The 21,986-nt window shown below is 35.2% G+C and overlaps 1 protein-coding gene across 1 annotated transcript; it reads left to right on the top strand.

Annotated features, from left to right (window-relative positions):
• Window positions 1–422: 422 nt before the first annotated feature.
• actr10 (actin related protein 10) lies at window positions 423–20,647 on the top strand. Its single transcript, XM_028821199.2, has 13 exons — window positions 423–627; window positions 2,545–2,617; window positions 4,444–4,526; window positions 4,692–4,800; window positions 5,346–5,453; window positions 8,047–8,114; window positions 11,828–11,907; window positions 12,207–12,242; window positions 12,481–12,560; window positions 13,372–13,445; window positions 14,655–14,736; window positions 15,748–15,949; window positions 20,339–20,647. The coding sequence occupies exons 1-13, from the start codon at window positions 551–553 to the stop codon at window positions 20,518–20,520; spliced, it is 1,254 nt and encodes a 417-aa protein (XP_028677032.1). The 5' UTR covers window positions 423–550; the 3' UTR covers window positions 20,521–20,647.
• The last annotated feature ends 1,339 nt before the right edge of the window (window positions 20,648–21,986 follow it).

Here is a 21,986-nt window from a genome sequence, read left to right on the forward strand (position 1 = left end):
TATAATTAGGCGCTATAAGTTCAGGTAGACTTTGTAATCGTGATCAATTATGATGGCTGTATTTTATAACCTGAATTTTATAAAACAAAAATAAAGAACACTTTAATTCATTGATATGTTTAGTTTTGCTACAATAGTAGGCCGAAAACACAATATACTTGTAAAAAGAGCAAGAAGAATTTACGCATAGGGACGCTTTATGATTTAAAAGATCAGAACAGTACAGCAGGACCTTTTGCGGTCATGGTTGTTCTTTGTTTTTGCTGGCCGTAAGATTGCCTTAATTTTAATGAAAACCTATTCCGCCTTGTATCGTGTGGATTGCTGAAGGAATAATCTGTGATCTAATGACACTTCATAAATTCATAGGTATGCTCGAATTTTTCAGGCACATACGGGGCAGCCTCTTTGAAGAGCTTGGGTCATAGGACCCCAGTTTCAGCCTGTCCGCCCCGCCCTCAATTCGCTCTGGTTTACATGTTGTTCTGCGTTTGTTATATGGTTTCTTGTCAATAATACTGCAAATTTTTGCGAAAACTGGCGGGGTAAAATGCCTTTGTTTGAGGGACTGGGAACTGGAGGCGAAAAGACAGCTGTTGTCGTCGACTTAGGAGCAGCCTATACAAAGTAAGATCCGCTTCTCCTCTTGTGATTGTTTCTGGCATAATAGTGTTGACCATCTGTAATGTTCATTGTCTTTAGCTTACTCCTAAAATCGAACATGTCAATATTGCTTTTCATTTGAGGTGTTTTACTATGTGTGGGTTGATGTCAGGTTTTTCAGTTTTTCCAATCAGCTTTTACGTGGACATTTAAAATCATCCACTCCCGGAGTACTAAGTGAAGATGCTGTTTGATGGTCGTTATTAAATAATTGTATTACGCTTTATGTATTTCAGTATACACATTTATTTTTCGGACATAAATACCTGGCAATATTATTTTCTCATTAACAGTTCGAGTTGGCTTTCTAGTTCATATTTTAGACGAGTTATACTGTATATATTTTGAACTATCTGAATTCATGAGGCGTTACCTTAGTTCTGCGACTGGTGTATAGTTTTGTTACTTGTTTGACGGCAAGCCGGAACAAGTTTTTTTGTGTTCATCACTTAGACGGGGTGCCTGTCAAGTTTGTCATTCATGTTTCTAGATGTTCAGGCATAAAGGTTGAAGGTAAAATTGTTAACTATGTAACTGCGATTCTCTTTCCTGAACTGATTTTGTTTATATTGGAGCATGCATTTTTCTGAAATTTTAAGCAGAGCATTATGGGATATATGCGTGATAATCTCTTGAAATATGGATACTGATTTTGTTTACATCATTTTTATACCTGAGAATAAAAAAATCTAGATACGTCAATTAAAAAACTTCTGAAGTTTTGCATCCACTCCTGTTGCAATAACAAAAAATGTCCAAGTGTTTTAAAATCATCGCTGTGTCATGAAGAAAACAGAGTCAAAGAAAAGTCAATGTTTGTGAATTGTGTTAATAATATACGTGAGTACTGTGCAAACAATAAAGTGCACATTACACAAACTGTTTAGTTGTAGATCATATCGGACCTTCTTACACTCTGAAATTACCTGTAGTGAAGAGAGAGCAAAAAATATGCATCATCTCATGCGCAAAAGGTGCCTTATCGGAGAGCACAGATTTTATTGCGAAAATAAAGAGAAGCTGTGATGACAAGATGAATGCATATGAAAGACATCATCACTGAAGGAAACCTTACATGATGCTGAACATTATACTAAAAGAATAGAATAGCAAGATATTGTTAAGTATGTCACTTAAACAACAACAGACTAGAATCGCATTACTATATCAACATGTCCAGATATAACTTTGGGTGTCATGTCAAACACTGGACTTCATAGCAAATTGGAATTTTTTTTTTCTTCCCTAAAAAATCATCTTTTCAAAGCTAGGTGTGACATGACCATGTTGTAGATTCCTTGAGTACTGATATGAGTAGGGTGTTTGTTTCCATATTTAATGTCTTGAGCTACATGATGATTACTTCCCTAATGTTATTTATTATTTACTTGTTAAATTATAAAAAAATATGCAATGACTTCCATACTATTGCTGTCATTTAACATGATTTTTTTATTGATATTTATAAACTTATGTATTATTATTTACAGTCCCTTTTATATTCTACCTAATGCACATTCTCAGAGATTGTATGTGACCAATCAAGTTTGATTTATAAATCTAAAATTAAAAAGCTATTTGATATATTAATTTCCTTGTACCCGTGTATTTAAAATGTAGCTCTAGTAGCTCGTTTTAACATGGTTCTGGCAAATACGTTTGTGATGCTAATATTAATCTTCAAAAGTGGATTCTAGAGTAGATAGAATTCAACAATAAAACATGCTAGAGCATTTTGATGCATCATTACAATGCAAGCACTGCACTTGTGTATTAATTGACTAATATCTGTTCAAACTGGAGAGAAGAATGATTTTCATTTAAAACACTCATAACTTTGTGTATCTTTTGAGACTCTTAATAATATGTATCTTTGTATAGATGTGGTTTTGCCGGGGAATGTGGGCCAAGATGCATTATTCCAAGTGAAATTCAAAGGCCGGGATCTACACAGGTGAGTCTTTGCATCTTTTAGCAAATTTGTTGTTAATAGCAGAATTGTTTTCTTTGAGTGCCCACCCAGTTTTCAATTATGCATGTTTATAGTTTTTTGTTTATCCCTACAAATGTAATAATGCATTCTTTATTAGAGACTCCAGTTGCAAACAAATATCTTTCTGCTTTTGGAAGTTTTATTTGCAATTTAGTATTTTATACTTAATGAAAATTCCAAACTGTCTTGAAAATAATTTCATAAAAGCTTTTGATTGATAATGGATTGTTATTAGTGCCCATGTAAAGAAACTTCTGACCTATATCCCTTCCATAATATTCAGTGTAAATCTTTTTTTTTTTTTTTATATCCTCCTGCTGCATTACCATTTTTTTGTATTTGTTGTACATTGTTCAGCTTCTCTTTCAATTCCGAAGTTTACATAAAATTTCAGTATAGGAACTTTGTGATTCCACTGCTTTTAAGCAGAAAATAACATTTGTAAACCATATGTTTAGCTGTAAATCTAGCTAGACACATTGTGATAAGAAAATGTGAGATTGTCATTCCACTTTAAATACTTTTGTTTCAAATACACTTAACGTGTTAATTACTCAGATCCATAATGTACTTAGAATGCTGGATTCTTGAGACAGCAGTGCTGCCAACAGTGTCACTGTCTTGATTAAACAGAATGCAAAATGTTTTTTATGACTGGCTTTTATTGTAATGTTTATTTGTGATTCTATTGTCATCTTTAAAAATTAGCCTATGGGATCCTGTAATATTTGCAATTTTTTTGGGGTATGGGTATTAATCCAGTTCAGATCTTTTTCTTGTTAATAGTATAGTAGCACATGAAATTCACACAAAATAGGATCACATGGCAAGAAATCTGTTGTAATGTTACAACATTACAGTTAAAGTATTGTAACTACCAGTTTCAATGATTGTTTCGTACCTGAGTGATTACTGATGCCCCCTGCCTGTCAGAGCAAGATAATGGCTGAAATTTCCATAGGTAACATTCAGGAAAGCCCACTGTGTTTATATGGAGACTGCTATATTGTCAGGCAATGGGTAAATCCCTTCGAAGGAAGGAACATAGACATTTGATTTTGTTTTAACTCGTAAGCCCTATAGTAAGGCTTTTGTACCTGAGAGCTTACAAGTAATGAGCATTCACTCAGAAGTACAATTGGCATTAAATTGGCTTTAAGTGAGTAAATGGGGTTGATAGTACTATTATCTGAAGGCTGTTTTTTTCGTTTAACAGCCAAAGGAGCAGCACCTTCTGAGCCAAAGTAAAATCCAAACTACATGGGATACCAAAATATTGACCTTTATTAAGGGATTTGAATATATTCGTTAGCAATATCAACAAAAAATAATGTGCCAGTTGAAACTGGGATGTGTGTTCAGGCGGTCTGAGCCTTGTAAACTATGTCAAAAACTCATCTGCTACAAGCAGTTGTTTTGTTGGAGAATTAATACCTTCATCAGATAGCAGAATGTGTGCCTTGTTTCCATAAAAAAAAACAAAAAACTATTTTCTTTTACTCCTCTTCCACTTCAGAGAAATATGTTGAAATTCAGTTTAAGTAGAGTAAACATCTGTTGCCACATTGCCTCTGTTCCATCAAAGAAGAACCTGCAGGGATCAAGAGTAGTTATTCTCTGGACTAAATGTACTCCAAAACATATATTTACTCAAGTGGAGAATAAGTATTTTTTGCAGGTCATGTTTTTTGACTATATTAAGAGAGAGGTAATTCAGTTTAAAATTGGCAAGATAGCAAGGTTTCCTCATAGTCTGGATCTAATACAGGTCTGATTTACCTTTTCAGCCAGTTAAAGTGGTCCAGTACAATGTTAACACAGAAGAGCTGTTCTCCCTCCTCAAGGACTTCATTCACATGCTGTATTTTAGGTATGCACTTCTTTATCACCAATATTCTAATCTGCCTTTAAATGAAAACGACAAAACCTAAAAATGAAAACATCTTGAAATTGCTAATGGTAATATTATGATGTCTTAATGTACCGTATAGTCATCCAAATGTAATTGTTCACAGATCATGTTCTTATTTTACAGACACTTACTGGTGAATCCTCGGGATCGAAGAGTTGTGATCATTGAGTCAGTTTTGTGTCCCTCACATTTCAGAGAAACACTAACTAAAGTTTTCTTCAGATATTTTGAGGTACTTGGCTTGCAGCACATAGGGATAATTTAATATTTAAGGAAAACAGAAGCAGCTGTACCAACAGTAAAACTATATTCAAGTAATGAATACAGTCTATTAATTCTTTTGAATGAACATTTACACTGTAGACCACAATTAACTGATAAGAATAATAATTAATATAAAGGTGCTACCACAGATGACTTGTTGAATTGCCAGATTGGCACCTGGGTGCCTAATTGATAAAGTAATATTTTTTTACATAGGCAAAGACATTTTTATTTTGCAAACTATATGAAGTCAATTTATTTTATATAGCCAAAACATTCATTATTAATGTTGGTTTTCTTTTGCTGTATTCCTTTTTCAATTTATCAGTAAAAATTTGATCACAAAAAAAACTGTATGAAGTCAAGTTTCCTACACCTTTTAAATTACTGTAAGCTAAAACAGTAAACATTTCCTACAGATTTAATATGTATCTACAGTATTGTAATATATTCATGTTTTATTTCCAGACTGCAGATTGCTTCTAGGTCCTCATTCCCCTCTAATTTTTACAGGTTCCTTCTATTCTTTTTGCTCCAAGTCATCTTATGTCTCTTCTAACTCTTGGAATTAATTCTGCAATGGTGATGGACTGCGGTTATACAGAGACTCTTGTTCTCCCAGTATCCTTTTTGAACAGTAGTTTTCAATCTATGGGCATTGTCCAATTTATGGGCAATGCAATGTTTCCCAGGGGCCTCAAGATAGATTTCTGAAAATCAGGACAGATGATTGTTGCAGGTTCAGAATTAATTGGTAGAATCTTTTCTCGGATATTGTTATTTTAGCATAGAAGTATTTTTGTGCTATACTACCTATCATCATAGATCTGCGTTTCTCAACCTTTAAGTATTTGCAACCCGAGTTTTCATAACAATTTTAATCGTGCCCCCCTAACATTTTTTTGAAAGGAGCCCACTAATACCAATTTGTTCTTTTTTAATAAGTGATATATCATAGATGTATATTTTATTATACCTACTTAACTTTTATCAATATTTATCTAACACTATATTTATTTTTCTAGTATCAGAATGTAGTTTAAGTTAATTTGCTTTGGTTTCAATACATATATTTTTCATGTTTTTGATTCTTGTTTTCTTTTTTTCACATCTTTGCGCCCCCCCAGGGTGGCCCGCCCCACAGTTTCAGAACCTCTGTCATAGATAGATCTATCTATCTATCTATCTATCTATCTATCTATCTATCTATCTATCTATCTATCTATCTGTCTATCTATCTAAGTTTGAAATTTCAAGTTCGTATTGTGTAGTGTAAATCACTAAGGTTAAACACTCAACTCAGTGGGTGCCTTCGTTTGGAATTGGCATTGGATTACAACATACATTAATGACATTGAAAAGTCTGGCTTTCCAAAGTGAATCACATAGTAGTAGCATATGGCAAAACGGTATCATATGGGAATGGCTGAAATGTGCAATGTTTTGCAGTACCTCTCTGACCTGCAATAAGAATACATTTCTTTATTTTAAAATATTTAATTTGAACTTCCCTGTGATGATAATTTCCATCAATTTAGCTTACTTTTAAAATTAAATGTAATGAAATTATTGTAGTTGTTGCAGACATGTACAAGTTTAAAAGTATTACTGAAGAAAAACCTATACAGACTGAATATAGCCATAACTTATTAATCTAAATACATGTTGAGCATCTAAAATCCAAAACTTATTGAGCACTGACATGGCATCATGAGTATAAAATTCCCCACCAGGGGTTTCTTTTATATACTTGACTTGGATGCGACTGTGAAAGTATGCTTACACCAGAAAGTGGATAAAATAGTATATGTACAGATTCAAAATGGATTTGTTCTTTTCTGAATGGGATGTCTGTTTGAGCTGGAGTGGCAAACTTTTTTCTTTTTTTTTCTCTAAGTCAGGGTTTTAAAGTTTCATTGGGCTAATTTCTTTATTGTCCAGAATGGATTAGAAATGAAAAGTTCAGGAAGAACTGCTTCTGTCCCTTTCTGAAGAGGACCAAGCTTGATAGACTAGCAGCTCTCATTCAGAATATAGGAACGTTGTGCAGGTTATTTATGTCGTTAAGATCTCTGAATATACATATTTCCTTTTATTGGTGAGCAACAATGGATACCGTTACAATGGCAGTGTTCACCCAACACCTTATTAGGCTCTGTTAGTCTCATTATTGGTATTCCCCAGTGTGCTGCCTTGGCGCAGTATTCTTTTTGGAGTCTCAAGTCTGTAATCCTTGGGAAATGTGCACTTAACTATATACTGTTAGGTTGATGAGATTTACAGTATTAGTGAACTGATATGGACAGGGAGGGAGAGGCCAGAGTTATTGAGAATGAAGTATTTCACCCTCTCAAAGTCAGCTCCCAATCACCCCAATATTACTCCTAATCACCTTTGTTACTAAGACCTGTTCTTCTTGGATTTGTATTTACTGAATACACCCATACCTGTGCAATCCATAGAACTCTGTTTTTTTTTTTTACATCTGGATAGCTTCTAACATTATTTTTGCTCGGGTCATAATTAAGCATACTGAAAAATTAATTTGGAATTTTTCTCTTAAGTGACAGCTAAAATAATATGCATCTGTCTGTTATACAGTTTCCATCCATTGTTTAAGCATTTTTTGTTCATGGTCTTCTATCCCGTTTTTAGCTTAGGGTTGCATGGTGCCAGTTCCTCTCCCAAAAGTACTGGGTGCAAAGTGGAAAGCAATTCTGGATGTGCACACTTTGAAACACATACATACACTTTCAGTCACAATGGGGCTATTTTGAATTACCAATAGGACTAACATCCATTTCTTTTGGATGTGGAAGAAAAGTCTAGACAAAGGGAATGTAAATTCCACAAGACAGTGTCTAGGCTGTGATTTGAACCCAGACGTCCTGAGATGTGAGGTGGTAGCTCCAATCAGTGTGTCAGAATTGTGTGGTTATGCAGTTTATTTTTCTTTTACTCTTTTTTTTTTCTCTCCAAACTTCTCATTAGTACTATTGTACTGTTTCTTTTCCTTATGTTGGTGTAAGGTGGCGGTATGCTGTAAAACAAAAAAGGCCCTTAGCAATAATGTGACTGCTTTATTGTCAAGATCCACTAACATATGTCTTCAGCAATAATAAAGTTGTTTAGTAAAGTGTAGTAAATGGGACAATCAATGTGTAGGAGAATGATGTGGAAATTTGTTCTGTTACATGTCCTTATCCCAGTTAAGGTTTATGAAGGGATCCCTATTTTATCATTGTGGGAAGCTCTACCTTTGGGTGGAAAAACCATCCACAAGTAAGTGTAACTCCATTTTACAATTATTATAATGAAACTGACATCATTATATTACTATGTTCAATTTTTTTATTACACTTTTCCTGTAATTCAAGCAAGATAAAGACTACATATTGATTTAGAAGTTTTTTGCCCTTATAATATAGTGACCTCCATAACATTTTCTAGTACACTAATTTTGAAGCTTTATCCTAGTGTTTGAATTTGGATTTTATCTACTAATTACAGATTATTTCTTAACTGAACTTGAATTCCTTGTTAAATTAGACACTATTTATTCCTGTATTTTTAGAGTCTGGTATTAACAGCGCACAGACTTGTAAGAATGTTTACCAAGATTTATATTCTACCTAACTTGTAATTCAGAAATCCTTTTTTACTTGCAGTTTATTTTCATTTTGCATACACTACTTGTTAACATTTCCCTCTGTTTTTTTAGTGAAAAAGACTAGACACTCATGCACAATAGTAATGTAACTCATATTGTTCCATCTGTTTAGTGTCTGCTGTTCTGTATGAGCTAATCAAATAGAGGAATGCTTTTCAAATATTTACACATTTTGGCAGAAACCATAAAAAATGTCTGAACAAAATATTGTATTTGGATAAACAACAACAACATTAATTTCTATAGCATACATACAAGTTATGAGCTCAGAGTGTATTATAAGATGTCACATGTTTTGAGAAAAAAATACTTAGAAATAAGTATATGAATGCATGAAATACAAAAAAGAGTAAATAAGAATGAATCAATACACGCTTAAATAATAAAGATATACAGTACAAGTAATAGATAATGTTGAGTTCTTAATTATTGATTCATTTTCAGTATTTATTTTCATTTTCAATAATTATTCCAATGCTGGTCAGATGGCCCAGGCGAACAGAAAACATAAAAAAAAAAACCTTTGGGGATTCCAAAGTTAAGAGTGCCTGCCCCCACTGGGCATACTACCTAACATAAAAATGCTTAAGCAGTTCTTATCTTTTTTTAAGCTTCTTCCTAATACATTCAATGCAATGGGCCCCTTTCAAAGTTGTAGCATCTACATTTACTCCAATGTAACAAGTAGCTGATCAATACTGTAAACAGCAAAAGAAAGCAGAGAAAAGTAGATGATTGCAAATTCAAGAAGTATATGTTATTTCAGTACATGTAATTCTTTGCATTTATATAGCGCTTTTCTCTACTCAAAGCGCTCAGCAATTGCAGGTTAAGGGCCTTGCTCAAGGGCACAACAGAGCAGAGTCTCTTTTGGCATTTACGGGATTTGAACCGGCAACCTTCCGATTGCCAGTGCAGATCCCTAGCCTCAGAGCCACCACTGCACCTAATGTATAATCTTTTAGAAGTGGAACTAAAATGCAGCTATGAAAAAGCTAGATTAAAAAAAACTTGTTTTTAGGAGAGTTCATGTGCATAACATCTGTAGTACTAGGGTGTTGTACCGTGTTAGCCATTATGAATGACTTTTCAGTATGTGCAAAACATCAAAAGACCACCTGACCAGATTTGCTCGTTTGCTCATTATTCGAAGAAGTAAGCATAAGTGTTCAAGGATATAAGAGGTCAACTGGGACAATAAGGTGACAAACACTCCAAAATGTAAGTAGGAGCAAAAGTATCAAACACTTCATATACTACTGAGAATATTTTAATATCAATTTTAAAGGAGACAGGTAGCCAGTGTAATGATGCCAAAACTGTTGAGGCATGCTCAGAATTTCTTTTATAATAATAATAATTCTTTACATTTATATAGCGCTTTTCTCACTACTCAAAGCGCTCTCCACACAGAGAGGACCCGAGAAGCGAACCCACAATCTCCTTACTACAAAGCAGCAGCACTACCACTGCGCCACCTGGTTAAGATTTTTGCTACTGCAATCTCTACTAACTGCAACCAATTCATGCCTTTCGTTCAGGTCCCAATCTGGGAGGTTCGTCGTGTGGTGGGTGCGCTAACGCCCTGTAATCCGCGCATGCTCCAAACCAACCTGTTAGGACTGCATTACAGTAATATTATTAGCTAAAAACAAAAGCATTAATTAGTTTCTCAGCATCTTCTAAAGTTATGAGAGATCTGACTTTTGCAATGTTTTTTAGATGAAAAAATGCAGTCCTAATAATGTGTTTATTGTGAAAGCATATAAATAAAAATTGTGGATAGATGTCTATAAAGGAACGTTCATCACAACTGAATCCATTCCAGTGTATACATTTTCATAGGTGTTAGCATTACTACCAGAAACATTACTACCAGAAAGAATACTACCAGAAACAAATTAAACTTTGGCATTGGCAGCTGTTTAGACAGTGGTTTTAAAATGAAAAATGCAGGCACAGTGGTTCTTAAGTTTGTGTTTGAAATGATTACCCTAGCCCATAATGCAGTCTAAACATCTGTTCTTCTAATGCCAGATAGATGCCAGTGCCACTTTATTGACCCAACCTCTTCCTGCTGGATGAGGACAAGGTTCACTCAGCTTTGTTTGTATTTTTTTTTAAATAACTGTGCTCTGAATGCTTAGGATGCTAAGATTTCTGTTATAAAGATTTCACAAATCCATAGAATTCAATGTACAGTATGTTGTTGTACAGTGATCATTTACCTGCTGTTTATGCTTATATACAGTATCTTTCGATTAAAAAAACACCCATCAAAAAATAAGGAACCTCTGTCAGTCTACAAGGTTTGACAATTTAATTTCTGGAACGGCTGTGTAGCGTCACCTGTGCTACAAAGTGCTACTGAGACATTGGAGTTTTTGAAAGGGATGTATGGTGTGAATGCTATGAAAAAGTAGAGTGTCTTTGAGTAGCATAAGAACTTCAAGGAGGGGCATGAAGATGTGAATGATGATGCCAGAAGTGTATTATCCATCATGACAATGTCCCAAGCCATGATATGCTCAGTGTTCATGACTTCCTGGCATACAAATCACTCACTAAATTGGATCTTCCACCCTATTCACCTGACGTATAAATAGTCCCTTGTGATTTCTGGCTCCACCCAAAAATAAAAACCTCCATGAAATGATGAAGATTTTCAGATATTTCTGGCATTCAGTGTAAAGTGACAAAGGATCTCAAGGGTATTCTAGAAACAGAGTTCCGGGTAAGCGTCTAGCAATAGCAGCAGTGTCTAACTAAATACATTGCTGCAGAAGGAAATTATTTAGAAGTTGACAGTAGCCTTTAGTGAAAATATATCCACGCTTTTTTTTTTTTTTTTCTTTCTACAGGTTCATTCCAGAAATTAAATTGTTACAACCTTGTGCAATATGTACTTTGGAAACCAGCATTATGTGTAGATTTTGTGTGATATTACCTTGCATTGTGTAAAATAGCTTGTTTAAAAACAAATTATTACATCTGGTCATATTGGCAGTTTTATAACAGTTATGTAAAAATAAAAATATAACATGATTAAAATTTAAAAGCTGTATTGACTTGGGTCCATTTTCAGAATTATATACCCGTAATTATCAGATTTTACTTTTTTTTTTTGCATATATATCATATATAACAATAGGAAATGAATGTCAAAATGTATGATAAACCACTGGAAGACACAGTAGTCCTTCAGTTGAGAAGAAAGTTTGAAAATAAACTTCAGCTTTAAAGATATTTTGGTTTAGAGTGCATTGGTTTTTATAGGAGGCTTTCTTCATTGTATTTAATTTTATTTTATACTATATTCATGTAGGGAGCTAGAGAGCATGCTGGTTGATCAGTGTACTGTAGACACTGACTCTACCAATGGCCAAAGTCTGCCATCTGTCATGGGTGAGTACCTGCCAAAGCCGAACAAGTATTTCATTAAGATAAGCAATTTTGTTTATTTTTTGCTTTCCTAATAAAATGGATGTATGAAAGGCATGAATTGCAAATTTTCAGAGTATAGGCCTACTGTGAATTAAAAAAACAATCTATCTCCATCACTGTTTAATGCTTAATTGTCTTTTGCTAAGAAATGCGTCAGTTTTCAAAGTAATGTTTTGCATACCTAGTTTTATGTATTAAGTAGTTTTCATATTTAAAACATACATTCAGGCAGTTGTCATTTTTGAATTTTGCATTCCCAGGTTCCATTTCAGAAAGCATCATTGAAGACATTAAAGGTAAGTGGTTCACTTAATGCAACATCATTAAACCAGAAACTGTTCCCCTTGTGACTGTTCTGCTTTTCATACACTTTTTGTTTTCTTTTAGGAATGCAGACTTATGCAGAATCTTTCTATTAATCATATTCATTTAGCTGAATGGCTTATTTCTTATTTCATTATTTGAGAAAGGAAATTGCCTTTCTACAGTTATCAGTAAATATTTGTATTTTTCACTATCTCTGCTTGTTTTCAGTGCGTACATGTTTTGTTAGTGATCTTCAGCGGGGGCAGAACATTCAAAAGGCCAAGTTCAATCTTGATGGGACAGCACAGGTAAATCTAGGTTTATATCCATTAGTATTTGTTGCCATTGGAGAGACATAAATAGCCTGTAAAGTTTAAAAAAAAAAAAAAAAAAGTTTTTACTACATCAAATAGTCAATCTTTATTTTACACTAGACAAAGAGCCCGTTTCGACAACGTAAGATAAAATGGGCACAAGTGGAATAGTATAATATATAATAAGTATAAGCACCACAAACCTGATATAGGTGTATTGAATGAATGCGTAATTAGGCCTCGAGCTGTAGTCGAAATCGCCTTTCAGGCATCTAGAGCTTTAATCGAAGTCGCCTTTCCCTTTGAATTTTCGTGGCTGTAGTCGCCTTTCTCTTTGAATTTTCACGGCCGTAAATCTGCTGCCTGCCGCGATGTAGGTCTCGTAAGGTTTTTCGGGCAGCTGCGCAGAAGGCGACTGCGCATTCGGCTTCAGACATGCGCAGAAGGTGACGTGCGCAGAAGGCGACTGCGCATTCGGCTTCGGACAGACGTGAGTGAGTGAGGAGACTGGCGAATTATGTATTAAGATTAATCCTTTAATACGAATTTAACACTTGTCAGACTTTTGTGAATAATGAAAAAAATGTTAGCATCTAAAAAAGTATGTGAAGCATTTGGCCTTAAATTAAGGGTTATTGTCAGTATCACCACTATGAAATTCTGGTGGCATATGGGATACTGTACTGGAGTAAGTGTCATCTTTGTGGCTAAAAGCAAAATGGTATTGAATAGATTTCCCTTAATATACCATTTTCTTGATCATAAAAAGAAAGTTTTACTTATATGAAATCAAATGTATTTTTAGCGTCCAGATCCACCTCCAGATGTGGATTATCCACTGGACGGAGAAACCATTCTACACATCAAGGGATCAATCAGGTGAGATGAAAGACTTCAAATTAAATACCCACTTCTGTTTTCTGTTAATTGTCTTACTTATTGGAAATGTTGGGGTTTTTTTTGTTTGTTTTTTTGCAGTCTAGAACAATTTATTTTATCAGATGGAAGACTTTTTCTTGGTGCTAAAATGGTGACCATTATTACTATACAGTGATCCCTCGCTATATCGCGCTTCGCCTTTCGCGGCTTCACTCTATCGCGGATTTTATATGTAAGCATATTTAAATATATATCGTGGATTTTTTGCTGGTTCGCGGACAATGGGTCTTTTAATTTCTGGTACATGCTTCCTCAGTTGGTTTGCCCAGTTGATTTCATACAAGGGACGCTATTGGCAGATGGCTGAGAAGCTACCCAAATTACTTTTCTCTCTCTCTTGCGCTGACTTTCTCTGATCCTGACGTAGGGGGTGTGAGCAGGGGGGCTGTTTGCACACCTAGACGATACGGACGCTCGTCTAAAAATGCTGAAAGATTATCTTCACGTTGCTACCTTCTGTGTGCAGCTGCTTCCTGAAGCGACATGCTGCACGGTGCTTCGCATACTTAAAAGCTCAAAGGGCACGTATTGATTTTTGACTTTGTTTTTCTCTGTCTCTCTCTCTCTCTCCCTGCTCCTGACAGAGGGGGTGTGAGCTGCCCCCTTCAACAGCTCTGTACCGGCGGTGCTTTGCATACTTAAAAGCCAAACAGCCCTATTGATTTGTTTGCTTTCCTCTGTCTTTCTGACAGACTCTGCTCCTGACGAGCACTCCATTGAAGAGGAAGATATGTTTGCATTCTTTTAATTGTGAGACAGAACTGTCATCTCTGTCTTGTCATGGAGCACAGTTTAAACTTTTGAAAAAGAGACAAATGTTTGTTTGCAGTGTTTGAATAACGTTCCTGTCTCTGTACAACCTCCTGTGTTTCTGCGCAAATCTGTGACCCAAGCATGACAATATAAAAATAACCATATAAACATATGGTTTCTACTTCGCGGATTTTCTTATTTCGCGGGTGGCTCTGGAACGCAACCCCCGCTATGGAGGAGGGATTACTGTATAGGCAGCAAATTAATGTGAAGCTGATTCTCATACTGCCGTATAGAAATTACTTTTAGAAAAAACATAGTGTTACTTGTAAATATTAGATAAGAGATATTGTTTACAATACTTTTAAATAAGTTTAAGACTCTACTTGCTTTCAGAGATTCTGTAATTGAGATCCTCTTTGAACAAGACAATGAGGAGAAATCAATTGCCACTTTAATCCTGGACTCCCTTATTAAGGTAGGATGCTGTGTATATCAGACGTTTTTGTCTCCCATTTAATTTTGTAACAGTTGGCCAAATTTCCACATGTATATTTTTTACTTATATCGCCAGAAATGCTTGCAGATGTGATCTTGAGTATCAGGATGACATTAAATCTATAGGGAAAATGGGTTTGGGATTATGCCTTATGATACTCTTGAGCTTTCATTTTTCCATCAGAAAAGGGTTAGATGCATAAAGATTTAGAAATATACATTTAATCTAGCTCTGTCTCTGAGACTCCTCTTTGGCCTCTGTGGCTGAAATCTTCTAAGGATATTTAAAAAAATAGCGGTCTTCTCTTTCTTTAAAGTATCACATTCTGTTTTGGAGTTTTCTCTTGCCTCTTCATAACTACTCAATATAAAGCCTTACAGAAACATTTTTATTTTTGTTAATGATCAGGTGTTTTTTTGTTTTTTTTTATGTTATTACTCTGTGATTGTCTGTATAACTAATGGAGTGTGAAGTTTGAACATTCAGATTTGTACTTTTCATTTATGATTCTTTTATAAATTAAGCCATTTATTTCCTAGTAAGCCCATTGATTTGCATTTCTGTTTTAGATAGTATAGATAGAAGGCAATTTAGAGATTTTACTTTTCATTTGGTTTCAGTATTTACTATTTCTGTGTACTTTTTGGCTATGGTTTTTATAAGTAAAAGTTGTTTTGCATGTCTTATTTTTGTTACTTTATGGGTGATGTTTTGAAGAGTTCTGTGATCACACCTAAGAAATACACTGACAGAAATATAATTAATTGAATATCTTATGCAGTGGCTACATTCCTTCTTCTTTATTAGAGACAAAGGTAGAGCTGTCATATGGACTTACAGTCTTGTGGAGATTATACAAACTTTTCTTATTCTGTCTCACCTTGGACAAAAGTAATATTTCCATGTCTGTTTCTATCAGAATAGCCTCACTTCTGAGATATAAAGACTTATATGTAAGATTTCTAATGTTGCTACCATCTTTTTTTACAGTGTCCAATAGATACACGGAAGACTTTGTCAGAAAACCTTGTAATAATTGGTGGCACAGCAATGCTGCCTGGATTTCAACATCGTCTCCTTGCTGAAATCCGAGCTTTGAAGGAAAAACCCAAATATAAACAATCCCTATCAAACAAAAACTTCCGCATCCATAGCCCACCAGCCAAACCAAACTGCACTTCCTGGCTTGGAGGTGAGTACTAGTGAAGCATTTGAATGTTTTTGCAGCTTGCAGTGCAGGGACAATTGATTCCTTGATTGAAGAACTAGTAATTTATTTAATATGGTGCTCTATATACACACATTCTCAAGGGCCTTTACAAATTAAAGCTCTACTATTGTAGATAAGCACAACATCTATGATAATCTTCTTGTGTTTTATAAATATTTTTAGTCAAACTGAAGCTTTATTAATAGGTTTCTGTTACCAGAATGCAGGCAGCACACTCTTTTCTGCTTGGCTGTGCGATTGAGCCCTGCAACGGACTGACAAAGTATGTGGGCTTTTTGCCTTACACCCAGTGTTGCTGAAATAATAATAATGCAGGTATTTTTACTCCAGTAAGATAAGTAGTGTGCAAGGTTATTCATTACATTAAAAAGTAACTTGACTAAGTTATGGGCATTTTAATGCATTACCCTATTGCACTAGAGACTGTGTTGCTGAGTTTAGCAATGTACGTTCAGCTCATCAACATAAATGTACTATTTCTGTAATATTAAGACAAATTATTTCAGCCAGGAAACGGAATAATGTGATTGCCTGAACATTTGCCTCTGGAAATCTATTTTGCGGACGCTGCTACCTGTGGCTGTGTGTGCAAAGCAAATACACGTGCAGGCTGCAAAATCCTTAAACAGTAACCCAGTTAAGAGTTAATGGCCACATAATTAGGTTTTCCTCGGATAACTCTGTCTCCATTAACCAGGTTTCTCAGAGGTCAATAACCCTATTTATCTAACTGGAGATTTAAAAAGGTTTAAATGGCATTGAAATCAGATTTCTGTGAATAGCTGGGTTATTGAAGCACATGTAAATGCACTGATTGGCAATTGATTAAATAACTTAACATTGCTGATGGATGGTAGTTTGCCGATGACTTGAATCACATGTTTGAAAACATCATAAATACCCAGTTTACACTAGATACTTGTATCCTGATTTTATAATGATAGATATTAAAGGCATTGTATTTACAGAAATGCATAGAAACTTTAAATGTATTTTTAGCAAGTGGCTACAATTTGATTACATTTTCCCATCTCAAAATGCAAATTAGCAATCTGACATCTGCTGTGGGAGTCAAAATGGTGGATGGGTCAATTCTGTACGCTTTATGCATAGTTATGCAATTAATAGCTCATCTTGTGAATGTAATTATTAACAGTTACATACAGATTAATTTTTTCATGCTTGTCTCTCAAAGCACAATATAACCAAATGCTTTAACTTTAGGTTTAATGGTGTAGTTACAGTAAATCAATAAAAGTATACTTAGAAACATAACCACAAGAAACAGAACAGTAACAAGGTTTTAGCTGAAAGAATGCAGAGAGTGGCAAGATTTTTTCATTTCTATAAAAAGAATATTTAACTTTTTTAAATTGATGTGTCATATTTATGAATTAATACAAGCATAATATCAATTTAGTGAGATGCCTTTACCCCACTGAAAATTTAACAAATACTGAAAACTTCAGTTTATGTTTCTTTACTTGGTGAATCCACTACTTCTGCTTTACATCTTTTATTTTGAAAAATCAAATGCAAGCGATGTGAGTGCCTTTCTATTAGATACAAAATATATAAACTTCACAGCTTGTTTCCGACTTTCCAATACTCACATTTTCACTTGTGCAATTAATTTCTCTGAGGCTGTCAAGGCTACTGTCAGCATGAAAAAATGTTTCGGACATTTTCCCAGTAGAAGGGTAGGTTATATTATGTATCTGAGAGAGACTTGAGACACACAGGGTTATTTTCAGCTTTTGAGGAACAAAGTAGAAAGACTGATATTGTCCCGAAACAACATATCCTTAATTGTGTCTTGCTAATTAGTCACAAAATGCACCAGAGGTACAATCAACCTTATTCAGTAGTTACAGAAGCACCATTTTATAATCTACTAGCAAAATGCCCACGCTTTGCAGTGGCAAAGTACTGCTTTAAAATTTTATTAAGAAGAAAAGTAAACCTTTTTAAACTGAGGGAAAATATACCAATAATTATTTGTTAAGGATCTCTTTGTATACCACGTTGTCAGTTCGGCCCTCTGGTTGTAATATGACCAAGCTGTGCGCGGAGCTTACTCTTGAGCTTGCAATGTATAGTTGGCCATGTGAAAAGCAATCTTGCCTCAAATCAATGCCAACCTTTTGTAGGGGTTTGTCCCTGAGACTTGTTAATTGTCATTGCGAAGCAGAGCCTTACTGGAAATTGGAGGCATTTGAATCGAAATGGGTTTCATTGATAACTTCACATCCAGCTTTTGAGAGTTTAAACATTCATAAACATCAAAGTGTCCACTACTCAAATTGTCAGCTGTGAATCTAAGATGTTTAAGAGGCATTGGCAGTTGTCCAAAGGTGTAAAATATTTGGCTATTTCGGTAAACTTGAAAGCGACAACCGAACAATTCAGTGGCAGCCATCATCTCACATGGAGAACCATAGGTGAAGGCCTTAAGCATTTCACTCTTATAGTGCTCCTGTGTAGTATAATTTTCTCCTGTACCGTCATCAGTCCACACCTTGAACCTGTCCCAGTCATTCAATACATAACACACAATGTGCCTCCGGATATCAAGAGTGAGCCTGATATGGCCGTGCAATATGTAACACAGAGAATGGAAAAGGCAGTCGCCATCTCCGGGCATGGAAACCACTCGGTAAGTGACAGTTCTTTGATTGATGGTGATCACCTCGATAGACATGTTAATGGGGGTACGGTTGGAACGATAAAGGAATGGGGTACCTGAACAATGTAAACTAAGTCTAAAATACCTACACAATAACTATAATCGTAATAAATGAACAATAAAACAGAGGAGAAGCCGTGGCTTAAATAAAAATGCTGCAGTTATCAGCAGGGAGACGTGAATACCGTGGCGAAGCAAGGAAGGGAATGAAGAGACCGGAGTGATGGATGGCCTTATGTAGACAGGCAGCCAACTACGTGGCATGCGTGGGGATGGGGGACCCAACGCCACCTCACATGGCTATGGACGTATATATGTACGTAAGTAGGATTCAGTTAGCGTTGGGAACCCGCGTACCAAATTTCTTGAAGATGGGCCTATAACTAACAAAGACTGCTGGAAAGTTCAGTATGGCGGCCAACAGTGGCGTCATACCACCGAAATAAGTACGTACATTGGTTTCGGTTAGCGCAGGGAAGCCGCCTACCAAATTTCGTTAAGATGGGGCCATAAATAAGAAAGTTTAACATGGCGGACGTTGTTGACTGTTATGCATAGAATTTCGAAATGAAACCTGCTTAACTTTTGTAAGTAAGCTATAAAGAATGAGCCTGCCAAATTTCAGCCTTTTACCTACATGGGAAGTTGGAGAATTAGTGATGAGTGAGTCAGTGAGGGCTTTGCCTTTTATTAGTATAGATTAAGTAAGTGGGATCATTTGTTGGCTGCATACTTGTCAGTAACAACCAAATGTAATATATTTTGTACCCGTTTTTTAATTAATCGCCACCCTCATCTTTCCCATTTTTTATTAAGAGTACAATAGTTTTCTTAATCAGCATCCACCTAAATACGGACTGTTTGTGTGGAAATTTGTTTATGCATTAACTAACGCTTACAAAGCAAACATAGGAATTGCCAGTGAACATACATAATGCACAGTATAATACGATTTATTTTTGTATAGCCCAAAATCACACAAGAAGTGCCGCAATTGGCTTTAACAGGCCTTGCCTTTTGACAGCCCCCCAGCCTTGACTCTCTAAGAAGACAAGGAAAAACTCCCAAAGAAAGCCTGTGTAGGGAAAAAAATGGAAGAAACCTTGGGAAAGGCAGTTAAAAGAGAGACCCCTTTCCAAGTAGGTTGGGTGTGCAGTGGGTGTCAAAAAAGGGGGTCAATACAATACATAGAACAGAACACAAGTAATCCTCAATACAATGTAATAGTGCAATAGAAATATTACAAGTACAGAGCAGAATTCAACAGTAGATGGTAGTATCACATAATACATTTTGGATTTGTTCAGAATTATAATATTTTATATAATTAAATTTTAAGAGAAATTATATACTCTGAGTAACAATTGCAATGGAAAGTGAGATAACATGTACAAAACAATAATCTAAAAACAAATTGTTTAGAATGGAGGTCCAAGTGACCCTTGCTAAATAACTAAAATGCACAAAAGAGCAAATACAGAAAATGAGATGGAATGCTTATTTTTAAGTGATTGGTGCATGGCTTTATTTACTTTTGCCATGAATGTAATAGATTTTAAACAAGGATTTTCTCAGAAGCAACATGACCCTCTAAGAGTAAGTGCTTTATTAGCATTATACTGTTTCTTGAAATAATCTTTTTTTTTTTTTTTTTTGCATGACAGGGGCTATATTTGGCTCGTTACAGGACATCCTTGGGAGCCGTTCGATATCTAGAGATTATTATAATCAGATAGGTCGTATTCCTGACTGGTGTTCTCTCAGCTCTCCTCCACCAGAAAGTGTCTATGATCCCGGCAAAACTCCACCTCCACTGATGAAGAGAGCTTTCTCAACAGAGAAGTGACGTGACTGGAGGCAGGAAGAACTAAGCAAAGATGCTTCAGTTTGAATGTTGTTTGATTGACTTTCCAGTTTGTACTTCATTTGTTTCTGAGCATCTCAACAGAAAAGTAATATATTGTGTTATTGAAGTAATCTGAAGTCATCTGAAGAAACACAACAAAGGCAACTCAAACTAAGTGGACAAATCCTCGTATCACTTTTCCACAGTTTTAACTGAGACCATAATTTTCCTCTTGGCAAACCTGTTCTATATTTAATGAAGCTTTATGTCACGTTTAACTTTTCTTAAATAGCACCTTACCTGCATTTTTTTTCCAGTGTAATTATAATACTGTATTGGGTAGTCACCGAGAAGACAGCAAAACAGTTAGCTTGGTTCAATCGCAGTTAAAATGTTTAAAGTTTTCACAAATTAACTGGGCCTTCACATTAACATTTTATGCCTGTATTTTTTCTGCAGGTGCTCATGTGTATGCTTTTTTAAGATGTTTTCTGTTATTTTTGAAGTTCTTAATTAGATTATATTAAATAACAAACTTAAAATCAATCAAAGTGCATTGTAAATAGAATCTTTCAAGGAGCCCACCTATTCAACATGCTTTTCAAACACATAACAAATAACTAAAAGTAAAAAGGCACATCCTTGGGAACTATTCAAAAAAGAGAAAAAATTCACTGACAATATAGTAGAAGACGACTAACATTTTTATATACAGTAATATCTTCCTATAGTTACTAGTGTCAAGGGATTTTACAATTACAGTAATTGTTAATTTTATCACATTAATGAGTGTAATAATTTGTAATTTGGATTGTGTTTATGTTAACTTTATGAGCTTAAATTGATAACAGCCATACAGGGAACTTTTGACTGGAATAGCTAAGTAACAAATAGAGTGTTATTTATTAAGCATGTCACAGCAGCTGCAGTTTGGAGTGTTGAGACTAATTTCTATTTTTCTCCTTGTGCAGTATTTTCTCTGGGATTCTGTCAATCCAAAGCTTCAAATCTGCTATCTTCATGCGGCTGCTGTGGGACCATTGCTCTTCGTATGTTAAGTTAATGAGATCCAAACCTCATTAGACATTTTCAGTTCTCTGCACTCTGCAGACTGAGAACGCACCACATTTTATGATAACAGAATAAAACAAAACCATACAACATTTACACAAATAAAAGACACATCAAAGTAAACAAAAAGGATTTTTGACTACATTCATAGAGAAAATAAACCTTGAGTATCGGTATGGGGGATTTGGGGGGCCGTCAATGATTACTTGTAGTAGACAAAGCTAAAATTTTCCTGATTCACCTGGCCACCTGTAGCTTTTTATAATTTCATAAGCACTTGCTGAAGTCCACCACTGTGTAAACTAAAGTGAGATAAGTGTGGCGTTGTGTCAATAAATTCTGAATCCTCATATTGGGAGTTTCTCTGACTTCTCATTCCATTGAACAGGAGAAGC

This window comes from Erpetoichthys calabaricus, chromosome 16, assembly GCF_900747795.2.
Source record: "Erpetoichthys calabaricus chromosome 16, fErpCal1.3, whole genome shotgun sequence".
Classification (NCBI taxonomy): domain Eukaryota; kingdom Metazoa; phylum Chordata; class Cladistia; order Polypteriformes; family Polypteridae; genus Erpetoichthys; species Erpetoichthys calabaricus.

Bases quoted from the DNA above. Each gene is read 5' to 3' on its own strand.
- actr10 (XM_028821199.2), top strand. From the start codon at position 551: ATGCCTTTGTTTGAGGGACTGGGAACTGGAGGCGAAAAGACAGCTGTT. The intron at 4,527-4,691 runs GTATGCACTTCT...CTTATTTTACAG, and splicing joins ATTCACATGCTGTATTTTAG to ACACTTACTGGTGAATCCTC. The intron at 15,950-20,338 runs GTGAGTACTAGT...TTTGCATGACAG, and splicing joins CTGCACTTCCTGGCTTGGAG to GGGCTATATTTGGCTCGTTA.